This window comes from Centruroides sculpturatus, unplaced genomic scaffold (genome assembly GCF_000671375.1).
Source record: "Centruroides sculpturatus isolate CEXI.00-Female unplaced genomic scaffold, Cexi_2.0 scaffold433, whole genome shotgun sequence".
Taxonomy (NCBI): Eukaryota; Metazoa; Arthropoda; class Arachnida; order Scorpiones; family Buthidae; genus Centruroides; species Centruroides sculpturatus.
The window spans coordinates 45,623-70,343 of record NW_019384677.1 but is presented as its reverse complement, the minus strand read 5'-3'; the positions used below and the strand labels follow the sequence as shown (position 1 = coordinate 70,343).

The window sequence follows — 24,721 nt, the reverse complement described above, 5'->3', positions numbered from 1 at the left end:
TGAAATCTTATTGGTCAAAGATGGGGCCAAACATATCTTATCTTTCTTAAGAATTTTACTGAAATTTTCAAATATATCTTTTATGTATGGGAATATTTTATACGTTTTTTCATATTTATATTTTGCTTATATATATATATATGTTTTGCTAAGTATTTTGTGGATTGTTCGTATACTATTTATATCAAAATATATATTTTAACAGTATGTAATATATTGGTTTTGTATACCTTTATTAATTCTACAAAATAGTCATAAAATAATTTGTTTTTAGAAGTGATGTTATGTAAACACCTCAAGTGCTCTTTAAGTTTGTACGATAATTCTAAGATGTATAGATGAAAAACAGGTGTTGGTGTTTAGATGTGTTAGTAGCCCGTACACAATTTTTATTGTTAAGAGTAAGTACGTAAGTACCTAGAAATATTTTGTAATGTATTTGGTGTCACGTACTGATTATTATAGTTTTTTATTGTTTTTTAAAAAATTAGCACTGAAGAGGGGTTGGATGCGTGTACCAACCTGAAATGCATTTGTCATTTAAAAAATAAAAAATAAAAGTGAGTTCCTAACTGAAAGTTTGGCTGTGAGTCCGTCTACCAAATTTTTTTGGATTACAGAGACACATTATATAGAAAAAAAATTTAATACGTGTTTTTTGAATCTTTAAAGGATGACATTCAGTATTCAGATTTGATGAACTTTAAATATATGGATCAAGTAATATCTGAAACATTGCGTTTATCACCACTAACACTAATGTAATATATATTTTTAGTACTATTATTTCGAATGTCCAACTTGTGTGAATAACTTTCCCTGTTGTTTAGTTCTATCAACAGAGTCTGTGCTGAAGATTTTAAATACAAAGATATAACTATACCAAAAGGAGCTATCTTAATTATCGGTTCGCCTATTCTTCAGAAGCATCCTGATTACTGGCAAGATCCAGAAAAGTTCGATCCCGAAAGGTAAAACAATGATAATAGAAATGTGCAGAAAGCAAATTTTTGAGCTGAATACTAAATAATCTTTACAGATTTTCTGCAGAAAATCATGTTGATCCGTACGTTTATCAACCTTTCGGCGCCGGTCCCAGAATTTGTATTGGTATGAGATTAGCACAAACNGTTAATTTTTTGTAACTGTGGAGTTTGTCTCTGTGCCAAATGCATCCACTCACGCTTCAGAACGACTCGGACGTCCTTAGGATACGCGCGGTTCGGCAACCTCACAACTATTTTTTAAAATTAAAATTTAACTATAGAATGAAATAGTCACTATTGGTACATGCGTATGTGAGAATATGGACGCAGTTACAAATTTTCACACTACTGCGTCGTATTAGAAAGAGACTTTCATCGTCTGAAGAGAAACCCCCTCCAGGGGATCGCCTGGTTATAAGGTGACTGCGTCGTATAATTAAATAGCCAATGGGCAGCAGCAAACGTGTGCTGCTGAATCCCGAAGGTCATCGGCGAGGGTAAGACGAAATCCCATGATCCCCTATAAGTCCGAGCGACCCGACGAGAAATGACCAAATAAGGCAATGAATTTTTCTACGGCGGGGAAAGACGGTAATAAATCAGGGAGAACTGACAAACTACGTCGACGAAATCCCAGATTTTTCCCACGCTGATCAGGTATATAAAGGGGTCGGATTTGCTCCTCCGCGCGGTTAGCAGAGGAGCTAACGCCGAAGAAGCCCCTCTGGACAGCTGCTGAAGACTCGACATTGTCATCGAAGACATCTACCCCGTCCGATACTCCATATCGCCATCCAAGGGCACTTCGACTGGAACTTCGGTGACCGATCCCAGTGCGTCCTACCAACGCCCTATACGAAGAGATCGCATCCTACGGGTAATCCCTTGACAGAATTTTGTCTCTCTCTCCAACACGACCTCTTAGAGAGGTCTCTTTCTCGATCTTTAGCGTTAGGTTAGGTTAGAATATAGGATAGATTTTTATTATATTACGCGTGTGTTATATTTATTGTCTTTGATATGTATAATCTCTTATTTGTTTATTAAATGTGTTAGTATTGGTTAACCCGTGTAGTTATCTGGACACCTTGTCACGACTTCCGACTCCTCCCCACTCACTTATTTTTGCCCTCCTATAGCCATTCTCTGACAACGAAGCCGGTAAGTGGGGGAGACGTGCACTGCTCTAACCACTCGGTTTACACGTATATGAATTTGTATATAGTATACCTTCACTAGCATGTCGCTTTTGGCCTTTTTGTGCTCTCTGAGTGGTAAAGGGCCTAAAACCACAAAAAAACTAGCGTATCGCTATGTCATAAAATTCGTCATTTTCGGTAACTTGTCACCTTATCAGACACTAAGTGGAATTTGAGGGACTTTACTGTACTAACATTCGCGATATACTGTGCCATTTTTTATAACAAAAAAATCTAAAACATGTTTTATATATCAATATATATATCAATACATACGGATNCCGCAGGAGACTACTCTATTACATGGTGTCTGCGGTGTGACCAATTAGCAAAACAAACAAATATCCCGGGGAGAGGGGATTTCTTCCGCGGTCGCCTCGGACGACTTCGTCCTATGGATGACCTTCTTGACGGACGAATTACGCAGTTCACTATCCGGGGTCTATTCCTCGGACATTAGGGTGAGAATGGGAGAAACAACGAAAATGATGATGAAAGAAATATAACTTGCTACTTATTTAATAAAAATCTTTTAAAAGAGTCGGATTTTCACAATGACAATAGTCTTATTCCATAGTCGAGTGGAAATAAGAGATGACCCCTTATCACGTCGAAACCTTATAAATTAACTGGATCATTTTGTGACGTGATAGAATTTTCATCAGAAGTCCGATTTCCGAGCTAAGTTTTGAAGTAAAATGTAACAGTTCACAGTAAAATGACATTTCTGTATAATTCATAGTTACTGCAATGCTTGAATTTGAATTACATATGGATTAATACCATTTATATACTATAACAACTCTAGAAAATCAGACATCACGTGTATATAAATATCACTTACAATTCAAGCATGCAGTAAGATAAAACGCAAAAAAAAATTTACTAAAATTTAAATACATACACAATTGTTTATATGCTTTTCTCTTTCCTCTATCTCAAACGTAATTTGAAAGCTTCTATTAATTGTCTAAACAGTATTTAAACACATTATTATTTAAATCATATTTATAATTGTAATTATAAATACATCTGGAAGGTTTTTCAATGTAAACCCTAGATCTAAATAATTGAAAATATTGATAAAGCATAAATTTTTTAAACAAACAGTGCCTCGATTGAATTAGTTGTTGCCTATACTTTTCTTGAGATATATTATTTATGTTTCCTATATTGACAGCCATTTAATTTAATTATATTTCAGTTTCTATAAATTTTGCTATGAGTTAATTTGATGCTAAAGATGATTGGTTTTAAAACGTAGCTTTATATTAATTTACATACAGGCATACAAATACCTACCATCTCTTCTCTGTATGTAATTTATATTCTCTTTTGACAACTGGAAAGGCAGTAAGCTTTTTTGAGACTACGTATCTCTCAAATACATAAAGACTTCTAAATAATGATTATAAATTTTTAAAATAAGTACTAATAATTATATGTAAATATAATACACGCTTTTATTTACAAGCATTATATAAAACAAACATCTGTTCTCAGTAATTCTTTAAAATGAAATGTTTTTAATGCTTTGCTTATATAAAGTAACATACTGTCAAACAAATTTTAAATTCGTAATAAATATTTTATTTTACATAAAATAAAAATAATACAAAATATCTTGTCCCTTCTCAATCAAATTTTTTTCAGGATGATCGTCCAAAAAGTGCAAATTTTTATCAGTGATATTTTATATATAATTACTTTTGATGAAAAATTATGCAGAAAATTAGCTCCTTTACGTGCTCTTTATTTTCTAAGAATGAAATAATTTTATTTATTTGTTTGAAAGACGAACAATTAAATACAAGTTATATAAACACTTTCAGATTCCAAAACGAAACTAAATTTTTCACTAAAATTGGCTAAATAATTTCTGTAATATAAAGCAATCTACTGGAGATAAACACTATTTCTCCAACAGCAATGAATGAATCATAGGCATTAAAACAAAAATTTCTAGATAGTTTTTCACGCCGAACGTTTAATGCGACAGTGATTGAGGAGGGCTAGACCTAATTAATAAAAGTTACTTTACAAACACGTTTTTGCAAATGAATTTCAAAAAGGAAATAAGAAAGAAAAAGGAAACTCTTGACTGTGTTTCGGAAAATCTGGCTAGAAACTACGCCTACAAGATGAATTTAGAAAGCTCACGCAACAGAAATGAGAAGTGATGTGACCGAAAGCTAGAACTTTTCTCGATTAAGTCTGGAAAATTGAAATAATTTCTCTGATGACGAGAGTATCGTAGCACCTTTCCGAGGACATTCCAAGTAGTGCTTAACGAAGAAAATGAAAGGCTTCACTTACAGAAGACAGTCTTAGAGAGTAAAGCAAAAAAGGACAAGTAGTAAAAGTTGCAACAGAACAAAACACAAAAGCACGAATACACCAGTTAGAACATCTGAAGAGAGCTCTTCGAATGAAGACACAATTATTCGAATTATACATACATATATATATAACTTTATTTACGTTGTATCTTTAAATTATAGAAAAAAATGAATAATTACTGGTCCAGAATTTTATTACTTTGATCTCAGATTCAAAGTTTCGTTCGGCTCTTGTGCTTTTCGATATTTCCTCCGAATATGATAATATTGTGTTAGATTATAAAAAGATACCAGACAGAGAAAGTGAACAACCATGTCAAAATCGAACTATTTATTAAGGCTAAATTATTAACTATGTCACTGTAATCGTATCGTCAATTAACTTCTACTTTTCATAATTCTGATGTCTGATCCAACGTAATTTTTATTAATTTTCGTGTGGAAAAGTGGCATACGAGGTCTGTTCAAAAAGTATCGGATCTTTGGTCGGAAAAAATACATTTATTGTTTTTGAGGTACAAAACCCTAATCCCCTTCAAAGTAGTCTCCTTGGTAGTGTATACACTTCTCCCAGCGTTTCTGCCATTGCTGGAAACACTGCTGGAACGCATCTTTTGGAATGGCCATCAGCCGGTCCGTCGCATTCCGCACAATGTCTTCTCTCGACTAAAATCGGGTTCCTTTTAGCGNTTTGTATTTGTCCTTTAATCTCAGCACACTGTCAATCAATAATTGGGTTCAATGTATCAAACGCAGAAAAATTCTCTCTTTCGACTTTGCTGATCCATAGGTCGATTTTAGCGATAAACGCACTGATTTTATCTTCAAATGCAAATTTATTGCTAGTGACTTCCACTTTCATATTTTCTGACCGCACACCATACCCCAGCCCAGTCCACTATCTGCTCTAACCTTGACGTACTGCACATTGTCATCAACTCGTCTTTTATTTAATAATTTTGGGATAACTTCGCCGACTACTTCGGGTGTTTTCAGGGATCACCAGTGGTCCACGGACCACAGGTTAAGAACCACGGGACTAGAGGTAGGCAATTATGCTTACATCTTGTGTTAAATTTAATAATTATAAATATTTAATTTTTAAGTTAGACATTTCTAAAATTTAATTTGAAATTGGTCATGAAATTTAGCACGAGATGGCGTGTTTATTATATAACGGGCTATGATTGTCGATATTTATACATAATATGTGTGAACACAAGTTTGGAAAGATGTGTGATCACGAGCGACACTAAGATGCTAGCGGAACGAGTGCTAAACACACTGATGGAGCATGCGCACAATCCGGAATTTCCCTTCTTGTCACTCGTTATGCGAGGTGCTCGTTAAGCGAGGTTTCACTGTATTTTGAAAATATATTGAAAATTTCTTTTTTCTATCATTTAATAGTATTTATATGGAGTATATCAAATGATAAGGTGAACTGGACTGGAAGTAATAGAAGAACTTAGGATGTGTAAATAATCCATAGAAAGTTTACTGTACAGGGTAAGAAAGAAAGTCACTTAATATCCCTGCTACAGAATATAGAATGTATTCAAAGTTATTTCGCTCATGTCAGGAACACATATTAGATTGAAGGGAAAGAGTTTGTTGTGTGTTACAAGCATGGCCGCCATCAAGATGGCGGCCATGCTTGTAACACACAACAATCTCACTCCGAAACTGTAAATGGAAGGGGGTCATGTTAGAGTCAAAATTTCACGAAGAATTGATTGCTGAAAGATTTTATTGATCTACCTCAAATGTTTACAGTTACATGATGTGCTTAATGTACTGTACATTCTTTGGATACAGTACATTCTATATTCTGTAACAGGCGTGTTAGGTGATTCTCTTTCCCACTTTGTATTAACTATTAAGTCTATTTAGTAAAGACAACATTTTGATTATCTTAATTATTAACAATTGAACAATTAACTGATATATGCTCTATGATAACAAGACAAAGATATTTTATCAAAACGAGATGCTGATAACGTTTGGTAATAAATTAGTAAAGCCAGAGCCGGCTCTAAGATTTATGTAGTCCGGACAAAACATGCATTTCACGCCCATTATCCCTCTACATGAAATGAAAAAAATTTTATGTTAAAATCCTTCACTTTGCTCCGTCAATCAACATTGAACTCGCGCCATATAATGTAAATAAAAATTTTTAAAAATAATACACTTGAAAATTTTGTATAAATTTATAAAGTTTGCCACTCCTGTAATTTGCCACTCTGGGCAAATGTCCCGTTTGCCTATACCAGTGTTTCTCAACGGGAGCGATATCGCTTCCATGTGGGCGTTTTTTCATGTTGAGGGGGCGATTAGTATATTTTGCGGGCGAAAAAACAATTTTCTGGACGATATAGTAAAACATTATATTAAGATTAATTAGATATTTTATTCGTTATATCGTACAATAATTAAACAAATAACATTATACTAGTCACTAGTCTATTCAATGCAGTACGAATTTGGCGTTAGCCTTGTCCCTCGGCATCGAAATTTTGTAGTGCAGGGGGTGATACTACGTAACGGTTTTATTGAAGGGGGCGATACTACGTTGAAGGGGCGACGATTCGTTAGAGGTTGAGAAACATTGGCCTATACGATAGCGCCGGCCCAGAATAAAGCAAACGTTCAAGATTTCTTTTTCTCTTGTGCAGCACACGGATGAATGAATGATGAATGTTGCTTAACATCTGGGTGCTGTCGTACTATTGCTGCAAAGCATGAACTGTTTTTATAAGTTATTTGTTTTTGTTGTCTGAACTGTATATTTTTTCCTTCATACAATTTTCAAGAAAAATTTACAGTGGGATCAAATCTGAAGAAGGAATTTGTTTTTTGTAAAATCGAGACGTTATCAAATTCAGAAAAATGTTATTACGTCATGCATTATTTTCTAGTTTTTTGAAACACCCTGTATATTATATTATTAATGATTTATTTTTAATTGTTTCATCATTATGTTGTAAAAATATTCTGTATTACATTTAATACTAATTATATATCAAATACAATAAAATTAGATTGTGTGTAAAAATATTAAACTTTGTATTTTTATTATTCAGTGTATTAAAATAGTTATTATTACATAATTTATAGTATGCGTCAAAATTCTCCCAAAGAATGCATAAGACTATTTTAATGAACTGGAAAATGTTGCAAGGCACATTTAGTACGAAAAACTATATTTATTTGCATACTTATATGTTTACGTTTATAGTTATAATACAATTATCCGAACAACGTAATTATTTCATTAATAAGTGTAACATACAAAGAACATTGTATTGAGAGAATTTTGACGCAGACAAAAATCGGTATCATATCTGTGGAAAAAGTATACTTCAATAATCAGTATAGCCTCCTTTCGCCTTTGATCCTAAATCCATGATAATGGGATGATATTGACCTCCTGGATCCAACATCCAGGAGGTCAATATTATCCCATTATCTTGCCGATAAATGAAAGAGCTCCCATCTATGTGGTAATAATCAACAGATTGTAATAAATAATTGTCAAGTATCTCAGTGTAAATAACGCTATCCATTCTATTAGGTATAGAACATAGCATTCCGGGCCCAAAGTAGATAATACAGTCCCCGATCATAAGACTATCAGCATCAAATTTTAATTTAGGTTAGCTTTTTTGTTCTGAATATTAATAATAATATTGGGCATTACGTAAGAATTATTCTAAACGCTGAAAGTAAAATAATAGATTTTTTAGTGTCTCTCGGATACTACGTATCTATTCAATATAAATTAGTTAACATTAGATTACTTTTGGTTTAATCGTTATTTAAGAATTAAAAACAACCATTTATAGTAATATTGGATAAATATAGAAAAAATTTATAAAATTTCCAAAATGTCTTACTGTTAACTTCGTTGAGAATCTCCGAAATTAATAATAGCGATGTGTACAACAAACGCAAATTTTTTGTTATATGAAACAATACTTTGCCCAATTTTTGTTACGAATGTTAGGTTTCAATATGACGTTTATTCTACTTATGAGTTGTTACTTACCAACCTTTTATTTAAATTACATAAAAATTAAATTTAATAAATCTATTTAAATTGCTAAAAATTTAGTTAAAGTTATGTACTGTATTTTTATTATCTTGAGTAAGGTTAAGACATGTATGCAATTTAGGCATGTATTTATAAATCATATAAGTTACTACGTATTTGAATTATATGACTGATAACTTATAACTTATATGGTTTGTAGTCCCTAGATGTTTTAGCCTTAATTATAAGATAGCATCGTCCTTATATCCAATTGAATATATAAAAGAGCAAAATTATAAAATCCATATGAATTCTATTTGCTTAATGGTAAGCATTAAAATTTTCTGATTATTCAAGTTTTAAATATTTTTCTATATTTTAAGTTAATTTTAAGCATTTACGGTGTTAAAATATCTATTATTATTTCTCTACATAACTCCATATTTTCTAGAATTTATATTTTAAATAGCACTATTTAATATATAAACATTAATTAATTTTGGTTAGTTAGTTATCGTTTTTGGCTGGGCGGGCTCCGAGGTCGGTTTTTCGGCCCGCGCTCAGAGAGGCCCCACACATACAAATTTCTAAGAAAATTTGACAACAGAATTTTTGATGTATTGATACGGAAATTATTTTAATTAAATTTATCGCCTTCATCAAGGAGGCCAAAAGGCGTTCCTAATTAAGAAGCATAAAGGCACTCCTAATTTTAATTATACATGAATGACAAAAAATTGAACAATAAAACAGTCCAATTGTTAATATTTGCATTATATATTTATACGGATTTATAGCATTGCAAAATAGAGCGTATGGTCTATGGTGATGAGTTTCTCGACCTGCAAGTAGCCTAATAAACTTCTAAAGCAGTTCTCAACTGGGATCCACATGGACCCTACGAGGTTCATGTAACATTACTGGGGGTCCATAGAAAAAAAATACCGAATTGGGGTTCATGGTGATATTTTAGTGGTCTATAGGATAATTCTACTTCAGGACAATTGTTTTACTGAAAATTAAATTTCTACAGTATATACAGTATATTGTCAATTTATTTATTACTCATTCTTGCATAAGGGTTAGAATATAAATTATTTAAAATATTAAATACGTAAACGACATATATATCTCATTGACAAACGTCAAAGAGAGATTATAAAACCGGGGTCTGTTAGGAGAATCTTGTACCATCAGCGTGGTGTCACTTGACAATGACATTTCTGAACGTTTTGCGACAGTTTGTTCCAGATCTTGAAGATTAAGAAGGGAGGCTATAAACTTTATAGCCTTCCTCAGGGAGGCCATAAACTTTATAGCCTTCCTCCAGTATAAAAGTAATCAGTTTATTTTAACCCTAATCTCCAGTTCTGTGCAAAACTCCATCTTGACAAGGTAAGAGGTATTAAAAGTGCTAGTTCATAAATACATTAGTTACTTTTTCTGAAATTCAGAGCTTCAGTATTAAAATATTTTTTCAATTTGAAACAATGTAACGGAAAAAAAGATATGGTTTTTTTCCTGTGCAATGTATGGGGGTGCACAAAAAAATTAAGAGAAGGAGTCCATGGGTAAAAAAAAGGTTGAGAACCCATGTTCTAAGGCTTAGTAACTTACATAACACTGTTCCATACAATCCAAACTCAAATCAAAGAATTATTCATGGCTACCGAAAAATGGGAATTTACAGTATATTTGCAGTAATTCGTAAGGGGTGCAACAATTATTACTCGCACGAGGGAGAAACACATCCTAGAAGTGCCATTGCAGCCACTGGTGAGCAGTAACTGCAATGGCACCTCTAGGACCAATTAACAAATTCTACTTAGATATTGTTTAATACTACTAATATTTATGATACTTATTAATTAAATGTAAATAATTTGAAATTAGATGGAGAAAGAGAAGAACGAATTTATTCCGAAGATACGGTATTATGGAACCAAAATTTCATTTCATAACAAGAAACGCGAAACAAGAAAAAATTATATCTTTTTTTGTAAGAATTATATTTACTGTACTTGATTAATTTGTTAAATGTTTTGCCGACAGATGGCGCTACGTGTAAAGCAAGCGACCAAATGTAGACAAATTAACATTGTTTCCATCTCAGCGATAATACTGTGACCAGGGCCGGATTAACCCACTTTGGGGCCCTAGACATTTTCTTCTTACCGGGCCCCCTCGCTCACAAAAAATAGAGCACACAAAAAATATAAAACAATAAATAAAACAAAACTAAATAATGTGAAAAACTAAAACAAATCTTAAATTTTTATTAATAAAAAATATTTAANAAGCATAAACAACAAATACTATTTTATATATCTAGCTTTGTAATTATATAAATTTGATGATAAAAAACATTACTGATTATTTATTATATATCTGTTATACAATTTCATTAAATTCTTAACCCTGACTAAAATGGAGAAAAAAGGGAAAACAGTACTTTAAAATATTCTCGCTTCATATCTTGGTTAATGCTTCTCGAAGTAGCCCAAAGTTAGCTGATTGCATAGACTTATTGAGCTATGCAATCAGCAAACTTTGGGCTAGATCGGGAAACAGTACTTAAAGTTTTAAAAATTAGCTAAAAATAGTCATTTCATACGCCTTGTATAGAATCTGTAGCGATTTAATAACGATTTCTCCCGAGTATCGCATAAAATAAAGACAATTCAGATATTCACACTACAGACTAGCTTTGTGAACAATTTACAAGCTTATGGAAGCTATCAATATAATACGAGCATGCTGAAATTACATCTTTCATGTATACACAAAAACACTCTCCATGCACACATTAAAAAACAAATTCTTACACTTAATCAAATGATTAAGTGTAAAAATTTGAAGTTAAAAAATTAAGTGTAAAAATTTGTTTTTTTGTACAAACATGATGTCGACAAAAACATTTCCCCCAGGCTATACCTTATTCTTGTACGTATTAGCTAAGTAAATGTGCACGAAAGCAATCAGTACTGGGCCATTCGATGTACCAACCCATTATAATGCAGCTAAATTCTATCTCGGCCTGTATAACAAATATCGGCATATTTCAAATTACAAAGCTTTAAAACGACTGAAAATTAGCGCAACTTTTCGTCCGATAAAATAATAAATGGGAACTTAACTGGATATGATCGAAAGATGAGAGAGTGAACTTCTTGCAAGGCCTCGCCTGTCATTGTACCAGATATTGCCTTTTGCGTGCCAACTTTGCAGAACCTCGTGCAACGTTTTCGTCTACATCTTATACAACAACTTATTATACATGAATTTATTCCAGATTCTTTATTGGAGGCAAACCTTTTATCGTTTGTACCGACGTCGACTTAATCAAAATCGTTCAAGTAAAAGAATTCAAGAATTTTACCAATAAAGACGTAAATATTGATATTTGATATTTAATGCAATTTATTAATTATGAAAATTTATTAATTAAGAATAATAATTAATTAATTAACTTAATTGGTATTTTTTGCTGTTAGTTACTATTACCTGATGGAGGGATTCCTCATAAGTTAATGTTCGACTTTTTAGAAATACAAAAGGATGAAACATGGAAAAATACGAGATCTGTCATTAGTATGTCGTTTACTTCTGGAAAAATTAAAATGGTAATTATTCTCCTTTAACTGACTTTAAAATGCTTTTCTACATTTACAATTTATTTGTTACAATCAATATTTGCAGATGAGCACACTCATGGATGATCCGATTAAAATATTTCTAAAAAATATACAAAAACAGAAGGATGAATATTTTAATATTCATCAACACTTTAAAAATTTTACCTTTGATATCGTCTGTCGATCTGCTTTCGGAATTGAAACAAACGTACAGAATGGCGAAATTACAAATCTCGTGAAAGCCGTATATAATGTTTTCAGTTCTGATTCTACTGATATTTTATCCGTATTATCACGTAAATTACACTAAATTCGATTTTTTTATATTATAGAAATATATCTTTATATTTAAAAATGCTTTGATATACAGTTTGTTTTCCGGAATTCGAACCTGTTCCCACGTATGTAAGATGGTTTCTAGATGCTATCAAGAATGTAATCAGGCTTTCTTCCATAAGAATTCTCATCGATACTTGTAGACAGATCATTGATTCTCGCAAGAAATCTAATGTAAGTAAACACTCGTCAATTTAAAATATTTCAAAATGAAATAAATTTAATCTTTTCCATTAGTATCATCCTCCCGATCTATTGCAAACTTTATTGGATGCAGAAGGCGACTCGAGTGTTAAGATGAAAAAACTTAGCANTTTCGCATACGAAGACAACCTGTTTTTGAGGCTCCGCCTTTGCAATATAATGCAAATGGAAACAGCAACATCTGATAATTTTTGTCAATATTACAATATAGGCCTAATACATAAAGTAAAAGTTTTATTTTATGTATTATATTTGATATTGAATTTTGGGCCTGGGTACATGATGAGCTACAAATTGGCCAGTTGTGATGCACTCAATAGATAATTGCTCGCTGTAAAAATCAAATGCTAAAAAAAAAAAAAAGAATAATAGCGATAGTAAAAATTTTATTCACAAACTCTACACCCATATGAAATTATAACATCTACACCATGTAGCAGACTTTTTTTACACAGTTAGCACTGTACGTATTAACAAGACTTTTTTTTAATCAAGCCTAACGTCCATTGAGCCAGACCCCACGGTGAGTGGCCCGGTGGTGATAAACGGACCACCCTTTAGAAATATTCTTGAGGATTGTCAATCCTCCCTGATTTATTTCCACATTTTCCAGAGCTTCAGCTGGCACCTTAGTCGCTCCCTATTATATTACCTTATATTAGAACATAAAAAATTTAGAAATGATCTTTATCAAAGCATTGTAATCGTTTCTAACAAAGGAAACTCTTGAACAACTAATGAAAGAATGTTTTGGCGTTAAAAACATAAAATTTATCTTTAATATTATTAAAGTTACTGTGGCAAAACAAATTGGAGGTCGGACTTTGTTGCAATTTTTCTATAGTTATAAAAACCTGTTACTTTGTTGTCGCTAACGACAAAAACTTACCGATTAAAATCGTATTATAGCATAAAATGATTTATTTAAACAATGGTTGTGCATTGAAGAAGGAAAATGATTATTTGCAAAAACCCTGAAGTATATTTCTCTCTTCCTTTACAATTTCTCCTAATTAAATATTTCATTTAATTTGTTGTAAAATACAGTATACCGAAAGATTAACTTGATGACAGAGAATTATAATTATAAATTTTAAATATTATTATTTGAATACAGTTTAAATAATAAACGTAAAAATTAATTAATTTTAATGTTTTCTGCGTTTCAGAAGAATTAAAATTATTTATATTTCATTCCTCATGAATTCATTTAAAAAGAATTAAATATATTAAAAAATTCTATTCGTTCAGGAAACAGCAATATATCTAATCTAATCACGTTGCGTCATAATACAACCTTGAACAGTAAAATATAATCAGTCGCCAGTGTTATAGGTTGTAGTTGAGATGTATTTCTACGGAGCTGGACTTTTATCCGTTTTTATATGTATTATTTTCTTCTGGATCAGGTAATAATTAATTTTTTTTCTAAATTGTATTAATGAACGTGGTTTTGCGTTATTTAGAAGTTAATTCAATTATAATTTCCTTCCAATTATCAATCAAAACTTTGTTTAAATAATGAATTTAGGTTTTAATCCGTTTTAATATTACAGATTTTTATTTATAAAATTGTCCTTTTTAGATAAATAAAATTTATGTATTTATAATATATATATTTAACATTTATAGATTTAAAATAAATATCTATCGTGTTATTTTGAAGTTTTTTTAATTTTAACTTTGGAGGTCAAAACTGACTCATCTGCGAGTGCGTGGGATTTTATTTACTTCACTTTATATGGAAAAAAATGTGCTTAAATTCCATATGGCAACATGTCTTGTATCAGTTAATTATATTGCTTTCTGTTGCCTATATTTCGATGCTTTTTATTAAGCACTCGTTAGTTAGTCAGCATTTATTCTCTTTAGCAATTTTCACCAAGGTTGCATATTGTATATTAGCTAGTTAGAAATTGCTTCGCACTCTCATTCTGTAAATTTCTAATAATTTATATATATATTCAAGACAAGAAATTTATTAAACCACTTTAATTTCTGTAGTTTTTTGGCTATAAAACTTTTTAAACAAATTCAACTTCATAATAACAAAACTAAGAAGTGTAAATGCTAAACGTATCGCCCAAACTATTTATAAATATAAATTAAAATCGAAACAAAATATGCTGTCTGCATCTTTTGTGACGGGAAGTAATTATCAAATTTCCGTGGTGAACTGTGGATAAGATGTGTCATTGCCCTGATTGAGCCATGCAGCATGTTTAGGAGTAGAGGCAGAGGTAAATATACTTGAGGATTTCTCAAATAAACATTTTCCTTCCTCAATGCACAAGCATGTTTAAATCAATCATTTTATGCTATAATATGTTCTGCTTTTTTTATTTTCACAAATTCCATTTTTATTATCGGGTCTGAACTCGGAGCACTTTTTGAAACTGTCATTTCTGATGCGGTTTTCTAAATTTAGAAATGCTCTTTATCAAAGAATGTAATCGTTTCTAACAAAGGAAACTCTTGAACAACTAATGAAAGAATATTTTGGCATTGAAAACATAAAAATTTATATTTAATATTATTAATGTTACTGTGGTAAAACGAATTGAAGGTCGGACTTTGTTGCAATTTTTCAATAGTTATAAAAATCTGTTACTTTGTTGTCGCTAATGGCAAAAACTTGCCGATTTCTTTTTTTATTTAGTTTTTTATTGTAATAGGAAAATGTCATTTTACGAATTGCAATATTGTGTTCGTTAGATATTATAACACAATGTAGGCCTAGTAGGCCTAAATCAAAATGACAAAATAGGCCTACATTGCCTAGTTTGTCATTTTGATTTATCTGAATTAATTTAAAACGAAACATTGAAATTCTTACAGAGTTTGTGATTCGATTTTCAAATTTTTTAATTAACATGAATTTTGAATAATTTATCTTTAAATTGTTACCAAAAACACTTGAATGTTTCACACATAATTGAATTTTTTTTCCTCTTTTAAGTTTAAAATATAAAAATAAATTTAGAAGTATCGAAATAAGTTTACATTGATACATTAATGTAATTTTCAAAATATGTTTTCAATAATTTTATTTTTGCTTATCTTCCCTTTAATTAACCAACGAGCGTGTTGTTTGGTTAAGCGGTTTTAGCAGTAAACCAATGTCGAAAACCACTTTAAATAAACGGGATATGTCATTGGCTTGTTTATCCAGCTGTATTATTAATACAATAGGATCGTCCAGTCTGGAGAATTCGAGGTCGAATCCGGATGATCGACAAACCTAAAAAATTTTCGGGCGTGATATGTCCATGATATGTTGTGCTTTATCCCTCTCTACCTGGCCGGTGCATTTGTCAGTTTTGAGTCTTTCTGCCTTGTGGGCATGAGAGGACCTTTCAATCAAATTCATCTTCTGTATGATTAAAAATTCTCACTGCAGTAATCGAAGAGTCAAAAATGACAAAAATAGGCCTTATTAAAACCGCTTTACCGGGTAACGTGCCCGATATTATTGTTCTTTTATCAATACATTTTTTTGTTATACGATAACACAATAAAAAATATATATACATTTAAGCCTAAAAATAAAAATNTACACAGCATCCTGAGCTGTTATATGTCAATAAAATCTCTGCTTTGCAGTCTGAATTGTTAAAAGTCAAAGAGGATTTATATCGGTGCAGAAAGCAAAAGATGATCTATAGGAAGAAACTGAAAACTCTTCAAACAGAAAATCTCAAGCTTCATCAAGAAAATACTGAACTTAAAACAGTTGTCGGCTGATAAACTTGATTCCTTACCACCGAGACAGGAACTTGTAATAGAGCACATGCTGAAAGCGTGTCATATAAGAAGCAAAAAGGGTATGAGATATGACATTAATTGGTTACTTGACTGTTTGCTTTTAAAAATTAGGTCACTATCTGTGTATAAATTTTTGAGAAATAATGATTACTTGCCTTTACTCTGTAAGTCTACACTGCATCAATATATCACAGGCATTAATGCCAAATTTTAATTGTTTTAATTAACAAAATAGGTTATTGAGAAATCTCTACAATGGTTAAATACATGGGAAGCATTTAGATTACAGATTAGAAGCACTGATCAAAAGGGATTTTTGAGCAACCAGACAGCAGAACATCTACGCTCGACGCTGACTAGTATCTTAGCACTCATCAAACAATTGCTTCCAAACTCATATTATATTCTGACAGCTCACTTTGATCAGGACCCATAAGAGGTAAAACTGACTTAGCATAATCTATATCTATATACATAAAAATGGACGTGTGTGTCCCAACATTTCACTTTTCAGCGAAAACTACACATCGCACATAAATGGTGTTTGTATGTGGTAGTAGCCCCAAGTCTCCACTCGTGCATTATGGTAGGTGCGTCTCGATAGCTATAAAGGTGCGGCAGATATGGGCTTGAAAGTGGTTGAAAGTGGAAGATTTTCTATTTTGATTTTAAAAATTTTCGAATTTAAATTCGAATTGGTTCGATTGTAGAACGATTGTAAACGTTCCAGAAAATTGATCAAATTGAAAATAGATCGTTTGACTGGACGTAAAAATTTACTAATTAGTCTGGAAACGGGGGACCTAATTCTTGTATTCTGTGAAAACGGGTAACATTGGCTATAATGTAATTATCTTAATCTTCACTATCGTTACTTTTTGCCCACAAATAAAAACCCAGCGAAGCGAGTTTTTGCAGCTAGTGATTATATAATCTTGTATTAAACTTTTAACTTATGTTTTCTTTTCAATTATCGTTTCTTTGGAATGATAAGACAAGGAAGTGGAAGCAATTCTGATCTCACAACAGTACAGTTCTTATACCTGTACAGACTGATGACTGTGTACAGTTTGGTTCATCCTCCCAGACGAGCATCAGTTCAAACTGATCCTGGATCTATCCTTATTACAATAGAGCATCGATTATCCGACTCAATTGGGGATTCAGGTTGGTCGGATAACTTAAAAAATCGGATAACCGAAAAGAATGAAAAAATACATTATTAGTATAGTGTATTAGTACATCCTATGTAATTATTATATTAGTAAATCGCTATTAATTAGTATATTAGTATATCGGTAATCTACTTCGCGTTGAATTTTCATCGATGTTAAGCCTAATAAAATTTTTTTTTAATAATAATCATCGCTATTTTATCGTTAAATATTATTTTTAAATTATTTTATTGCTCAAAAAACAAACAGCCACTCATTATTAGAAAATTAAGTCTCGTTCAAATACTGGCCTCCCTTCATGGTCGAGCCAGTGTTGCCAGGTAAAACGTGCAGAAATTTAACAAAAATAATATTAAAGTAGTTCTAGCACCAGGGAGCAACACATTCCCGAGGTGGCATTGCAGCCACTGGTGAGCGAATCAACAATTAACAAATGCTAATTAGTTAGTGTTTAATACTACTAATATTCGTGATACCAATTAATAAAATGTAAATAATATCAAATTAGATGGAGAAAGAGAAGAATGAATTTATTCCAAAGATACGGTATTCCGGGACCAAAACCTCATTTCATAACTGGAAATATGAAAGAATTTCATGAAAAGGTATAATTTAAATATCATTTACTTTCAAAAAAATATAAATGATTGTACAATTTCTTTGTTTATTTTGTATAGAGAACTAAATGTGCCGAAGAATGGATAAAAAAATATGGAAACATCTTCGGGTATGTTTAATGTACAGTTTGAATGTTTTTTTATTTTATAAAATTAAATATTATAGAATAATATATAATAAAATATAAAATTGTATATAATAAGCATAAACAACAAATACTATTTTATATATCTAGCTTTGTAATTATATAAATTTGATGATAAAAAACATTACTGATTATTTATTATATATCTGTTATACAATTTCATTAAATTCTTAACCCTGACTAAAATGGAGAAAAAAGGGAAAACAGTACTTTAAAATATTCTCGCTTCATATCTTGGTTAATGCTTCTCGAAGTAGCCCAAAGTTAGCTGATTGCATAGACTTATTGAGCTATGCAATCAGCAAACTTTGGGCTAGATCGGGAAACAGTACTTAAAGTTTTAAAAATTAGCTAAAAATAGTCATTTCATACGCCTTGTATAGAATCTGTAGCGATTTAATAACGATTTCTCCCGAGTATCGCATAAAATAAAGACAATTCAGATATTCACACTACAGACTAGCTTTGTGAACAATTTACAAGCTTATGGAAGCTATCAATATAATACGAGCATGCTGAAATTACATCTTTCATGTATACACAAAAACACTCTCCATGCACACATTAAAAAACAAATTCTTACACTTAATCAAATGATTAAGTGTAAAAATTTGAAGTTAAAAAATTAAGTGTAAAAATTTGTTTTTTTGTACAAACATGATGTCGACAAAAACATTTCCCCCAGGCTATACCTTATTCTTGTACGTATTAGCTAAGTAAATGTGCACGAAAGCAATCAGTACTGGGCCATTCGATGTACCAACCCATTATAATGCAGCTAAATTCTATCTCGGCCTGTATAACAAATATCGGCATATTTCAAATTACAAAGCTTTAAAACGACTGAAAATTAGCGCAACTTTTCGTCCGATAAAATAATAAATGGGAACTTAACTGGATATGATCGAAAGATGAGAGAGTGAACTTCTTGCAAGGCCTCGCCTGTCATTGTACCAGATATTGTCTTTTGCGTGCCAACTTTGCAGAACCTCGTGCAACGTTTTCGTCTACATCTTATACAACAACTTATTATACATGAATTTATTCCAGATTCTTTATTGGAGGCAAACCTTTTATCGTTTGTACCGACGTCGACTTAATCAAAATCGTTCAAGTAAAAGAATTCAAGAATTTTACCAATAAAGACGTAAATATTGATATTTGATATTTAATGCAATTTATTAATTATGAAAATTTATTAATTAAGAATAATAATTAATTAATTAACTTAATTGGTATTTTTTGCTGTTAGTTACTATTACCTGATGGAGGGATTCCTCATAAGTTAATGTTCGACTTTTTAGAAATACAAAAGGATGAAACATGGAAAAATACGAGATCTGTCATTAGTACATCATTTACTTCTGGAAAAATTAAAATGGTAATTATTCTCCTTTAACTGACTTTAAAATGCTTTTCTACATTTACAATTTATTTGTTACAATCAATATTTGCAGATGAGCACACTCATGGATGATCCGATTAAAATATTTCTAAAAAATATACAAAAACAGAAGGATGAATATTTCAATATTCATCAACACTTTAAAAACCTTACCTTTGACATCGTCTGTCGATCTGCTTTCGGAATTGAAACAAACGTACAGAATGGCGAAATTACAAATCTCGTGAAAGCCGTATATAATGTTTTCAGTTCTGATTCTACTGATATTTTATCCGTATTATCACGTAAATTACACTAAATTCGATTTTTTTATATTATAGAAATATATCTTTATATTTAAAAATGCTTTGATATACAGTTTGTTTTCCGGAATTCGAACCTGTTCCCACGTATGTAAGATGGTTTCTAGATGCTATCAAGAATGTAATCAGGCTTTCTTCCATAAGAATTCTCATCGATACTTGTAGACAGATCATTGATTCTCGCAAGAAATCTAATGTAAGTAAACACTCGTCAATTTAAAATATTTCAAAATGAAATAAATTTAATCTTTTCCATTAGTATCATCCTCCCGATCTATTGCAAACTTTATTGGATGCAGAAGGCGACTCGAGTGTTAAGATGAAAAAACTTAGCACTGATTCTGTAATAGCCAATGCAGTAGGATTTATGGCTGCTGGGTAGTATTTTCTCAATATTTTTTTTCAAGCAATACAAAATAAGAATGTTTCTCGGTAGTAACTTTTCTGTATTTTAATAGCTACGAAACGACCAGTATAACTTTAGGGTGGTGCGTACACTATGTTTCCCATTATCCTGATGTCCAGGACAAAATGCGCCAAGAAATTAATGATAATGTTAAAGAAAGTGTAAATACAAATTTTATAAGTACTCATTGCTTTTATGAAATTTTATAAAATTAAATCACTAATTTAATACGTACTATATAACTGGATTGCTGTATGTTAGATCTTTCTATATAATACGTCTCTGTAATCCAAAAAAATTTAATAGACGGACTCACAGCCAAACTTTCAGTTAGGAACTCACTTTTATTTTTTTTAAAAATGACAAATGTATCTCAGGTTGGTACACGCATCCAACCCCTCTTCAGTGCTAATTTTTTAAAAAACAATAAAAAAAACTATAATAATCAGTACATGACACCAAATACATTACAAAATATTTCTACGTACTTACTCTTAAAAATAAAAATTGTGTATGGGCTACCAACACATCTAAACACCAACACCTGTTTTTCATCTATACATCTTAGAATTATCGCCCAAGCTTAAAGAGCACTTGAAGTGTTTGCATAACATCACTTCTAAAAACAAATTATTTTATGACTATTTTGTAGAATTAATAAAGGTATACAAAACCAATATATTACATACTGTTAAAATATATATTTTGATATAAATAGTATACGAACAATCCCATTGCCAGATTTTCTAGGTGTATTGCGTAAACCCCTGACTTTTCTAAAATGGTTAGCCTGTCCAGTTGGAGATACATCTGCGTAGGTTTGGTAGGGAGTTATGGGCAGTATGAAATTATACCGCCAAAATATATGGCTGATGCATGTAGAAGTTGGTTCAAGATACGGCAACGATGACTGCATCATGGATGCTTTTTCCTTACGGACTCTTTTATCTTACAGATATGCTCTGTAAGGTAAAAGAGTCTCTATACCCGTGTACCATGCTGTACAGAAAGGAACTCAAAAAGTGCTTGTGTTAATACTAAAGGAACTTTATTAATGCTGAACTCAGTGAATTTGTATCCAGAAACTATATAAAACTTAGCGTGAGATTTTAAATTTAGCTTTTTTACTTAAAGATGGAAACTGCAAAAACACTTTTCTTTTTATTGCTGAAGCAAGTGAAGCTGTGGCAAAAATTACTTGCCCAATTGCAATTTCTTTTGATATGCAGAACAAAACAGGTAGTACCGAAGAGCATACAACTCAAATGCAAGGCACTCCCAGTCTGCCTACGACGGATGCTTCCGAAGGTAGCTGATCAGGAATAAATGCAAGTGCCTCGTGGAAGCAGAACTACAAACTTATCAGACGCATTCCTTCTACACTATATATCGAATTAGGAAAAATATGGAGCATAGTATCTAATTCTATACAGGTGATAAGAAAGAAATTAAGTAAAAAACTTCAATGGTTAATGAGCTCATCACGCATACAAAGAAGGGTGGTAACAACCATTCCGTATTATAATTATAAGGAAGAGGATGTGCTCGTCAAAGTGCACGGCATACTACAAAGGGGACCCAAATATTTCTCCTCCCCTAATAATACCGACCTGAAGCAATGAGATTGTTCCACACTCATAATTATTATAAGTAAATCCTTGTTTCAAAAATGAATTGATGTAGTTTCTTTATTTTATCAATTCAGGTGTTTTAATTAAAGGAAATTTATATTTGTAATATCAAACCAAATTTTTTATTTTAATTTTTATCAAATCACACTGTGGCTGTATGCCATATTAGATTTTAGTTCATAGTCTTTAGCATATTTCCATTGTTCTTTCCACCTTCTATAACTTGCTAATCTTCTTAATTACTATTCTTCTTGGAGATGAGGGCCACTTCCTGGAATTGCTAATGAATGCAAAGTTTCCTGAAGGCACATGGTTGAAAGAGTCATGTTTTGGCTGGTCCTCATAGTGAGCTGATGAACAGGAGAATAGGGAGAATTGCCAAGTATCTGAGAGACAGATGAAACTAATTTGGAGTAATAGAGACTCTTGAACTTCATAGAGTGACATTACAGGGGTGAAGTCGGCATTTCAACTTGACGAGTTTTGAGCTCGGATGAATGAATGATAACTTGGACTAGAGATTTATAGAAACCCTCTTGGATTAAGGAAAGGGCAAATTGTTTTCAAGAACGTTTCCATATGATTCACAACAGCATAAAGACGTTCCTACAACTCTGTTCTTTATTCTATTCTGTTTGCCATATTTATTCTTCTCATCCCTGTCATTCATTTTCCTTTTTTTTAGTGTAAGATAGTTTTAAAAATTAGTTATAAGGAAATTTTTGGGTAATACATAAATGCAACTTCTTTGTACACAGTGCAATATTTTGTAATTTTGCATATGACAACTATATTTTGGGTTACTGCCAGAGTATATGTCCTAGACTTGGAATCCATAATTAATTCTGTACATGGTTGTGTCATGCAAAATAAATTGTGTTTTTTAACATATGTGGCATGTTTTTTTTTCTGGATGTTTGCCTTAGTAGGCTTGCAGAAACCCTTTCATATCTCACAACACATCATTATGTAATTTGTTAATTTTGTACAGATATGCTTGTAAATTTCAGAATTGTTCCAAATTTTGACTTTTCTAATGCTTATGTTAGAACTCAAATAAATTTTAAAAATAGAACATGTAAATACATCAGTTTTTAAGATTATTTTAACATTTTACCATATGGTTGGTGCAGCATGATTCATGAGGTCCTTGTATTTTAAAATGCTAATAACCAGCTAGCCAACCAATAAATACATTGGTCTGATGCAGGCCTATTAATTGGTAGAAAACATTTATACATTCATAAAAATTATTTGCTGATTTGAAGATCAGGTTATTTTTCTATTACATGATTTATTTTCTATTTTGTAAGTAATCAAATATAACTAAATATAAATACATATAAATCAAAAGTCTCTCTTCCTTTTTTATAGTTTATCAAAAAAGATTCAAATTTAATAAGTTTAATTATATATGTTAAATATATATATATTAAATTTATTAAATAAAATTAATTACATTAATTTTAACAGATGAGAAAAGTAGAGTTTTGCTTTCTGAAGATGATGGTGATCCTTTATCAAGTTACATTAATGCAAATTATATTCGTGTAAGTAAATAATATAAATTTGAATTAATCATTGAAATAGTTATGTAATTTAGTAATTATAAACTTTAATTACAAAAGTTTATAAATTAGGATTAAAAAAGATGCTCAGAAAATAAAAAATATTTAAAAATTTTGATTTTATAAAATAAATGATATCATAAGATAGTGTCCGTTCTTTGAGTCAGGACAGGTTATCAGTTTAACAAATATTAAACGTTTAATAAACTAAAGCAAAGAATAGATTGAAACAACTAAATATATGTACAACTATAAGTATTGGCTTCATGGGATAATACATTTCTAGATATTCTGTATCTTAACTCTAAGTCCTTATATTACTGAGAGAGAGAGTTTACAAACATTCTGACATAATACCTCTGAGAGGGAGTAATGATATCTTCTGCTTCCATTGAAGTGTGTTGGTAGGGAGGATTCTATAGAGATAGCGTTCGGCCTGGAGTATGGTGGGATGGGAGTTTTAGCCACCTGTCTGTATGGTGGAGTCTGCCCTGAGGGCACGAGTTCAAGCTGGAGGGTGCAACTCTTGCTCTGGTGACTCACGTTGTTGTGGTTCTAAGTTCAAGCAGTGTCCTGGTTCAGCCGGTACATCCTGACTCTCCTTTTCCTATAAGGCAACAAATTTGAAGTTCTTTGATGTCATCAACGAGGTGTTGTGACTCTTCTTACCTTATAATTTATCTGACTTAACAGTTTCCTATCATTAATAATTAGATGTTTGACAAGGGTTTTGAACTAAGTCCAAACATTGTAAAGATTGTTGATTTGTGATGATATTTGATCCTCTGTTTATCTCTCAGATCCATGTGCGACGAAAATATGAGGTGGTGGGAAAAACTAGGGTTTCTCCACTTCTGCATTAACTGCGTATTAGCTTAAGTAATTAATCTAATTAATTGTCCCCCTTCAGAATCTCAATAACAATAATTATAAAAGACCTTAATAAAATTGATGTTAATTAATTAATTTAC

General features: G+C 31.5%; 3 protein-coding genes across 3 annotated transcripts in view; all 3 read left to right on the top strand.

Annotated features, from left to right (window-relative positions):
- Nucleotides 1-6,133, top strand: part of LOC111626876 (cytochrome P450 3A41-like) — a 33,257-nt gene extending 27,124 nt beyond the window's left edge. Inside the window, exon 15 of the mRNA XM_023370399.1 lies at nucleotides 5,935-6,133. Coding sequence (XP_023226167.1) covers nucleotides 5,935-5,996 — 62 coding nt within the window. The 3' untranslated portion in view covers nucleotides 5,997-6,133. The remainder of the gene's footprint in view (nucleotides 1-5,934) is intronic.
- A 6,020-nt stretch (nucleotides 6,134-12,153) lies between these two features.
- LOC111626875 lies at nucleotides 12,154-14,005 on the top strand. Its single transcript, XM_023370397.1, has 5 exons — nucleotides 12,154-12,183; nucleotides 12,260-12,491; nucleotides 12,566-12,705; nucleotides 12,769-12,866; nucleotides 13,987-14,005. Exons 1-5 carry the CDS (start codon nucleotides 12,154-12,156, stop codon nucleotides 14,003-14,005), a joined length of 519 nt encoding a protein of 172 aa, XP_023226165.1.
- Nucleotides 14,006-14,021: 16 nt separating this feature from the next.
- Nucleotides 14,022-20,806, top strand: LOC111626885 (cytochrome P450 3A24-like). The gene is made up of 9 exons (XM_023370405.1): nucleotides 14,022-14,144; nucleotides 18,184-18,280; nucleotides 18,353-18,402; nucleotides 19,489-19,585; nucleotides 19,691-19,819; nucleotides 19,896-20,127; nucleotides 20,202-20,341; nucleotides 20,405-20,523; nucleotides 20,604-20,806. The coding sequence occupies exons 1-9, from the start codon at nucleotides 14,083-14,085 to the stop codon at nucleotides 20,758-20,760; spliced, it is 1,083 nt and encodes a 360-aa protein (XP_023226173.1). The 5' UTR covers nucleotides 14,022-14,082; the 3' UTR covers nucleotides 20,761-20,806.
- Nucleotides 20,807-24,721: the final 3,915 nt, after the last annotated feature.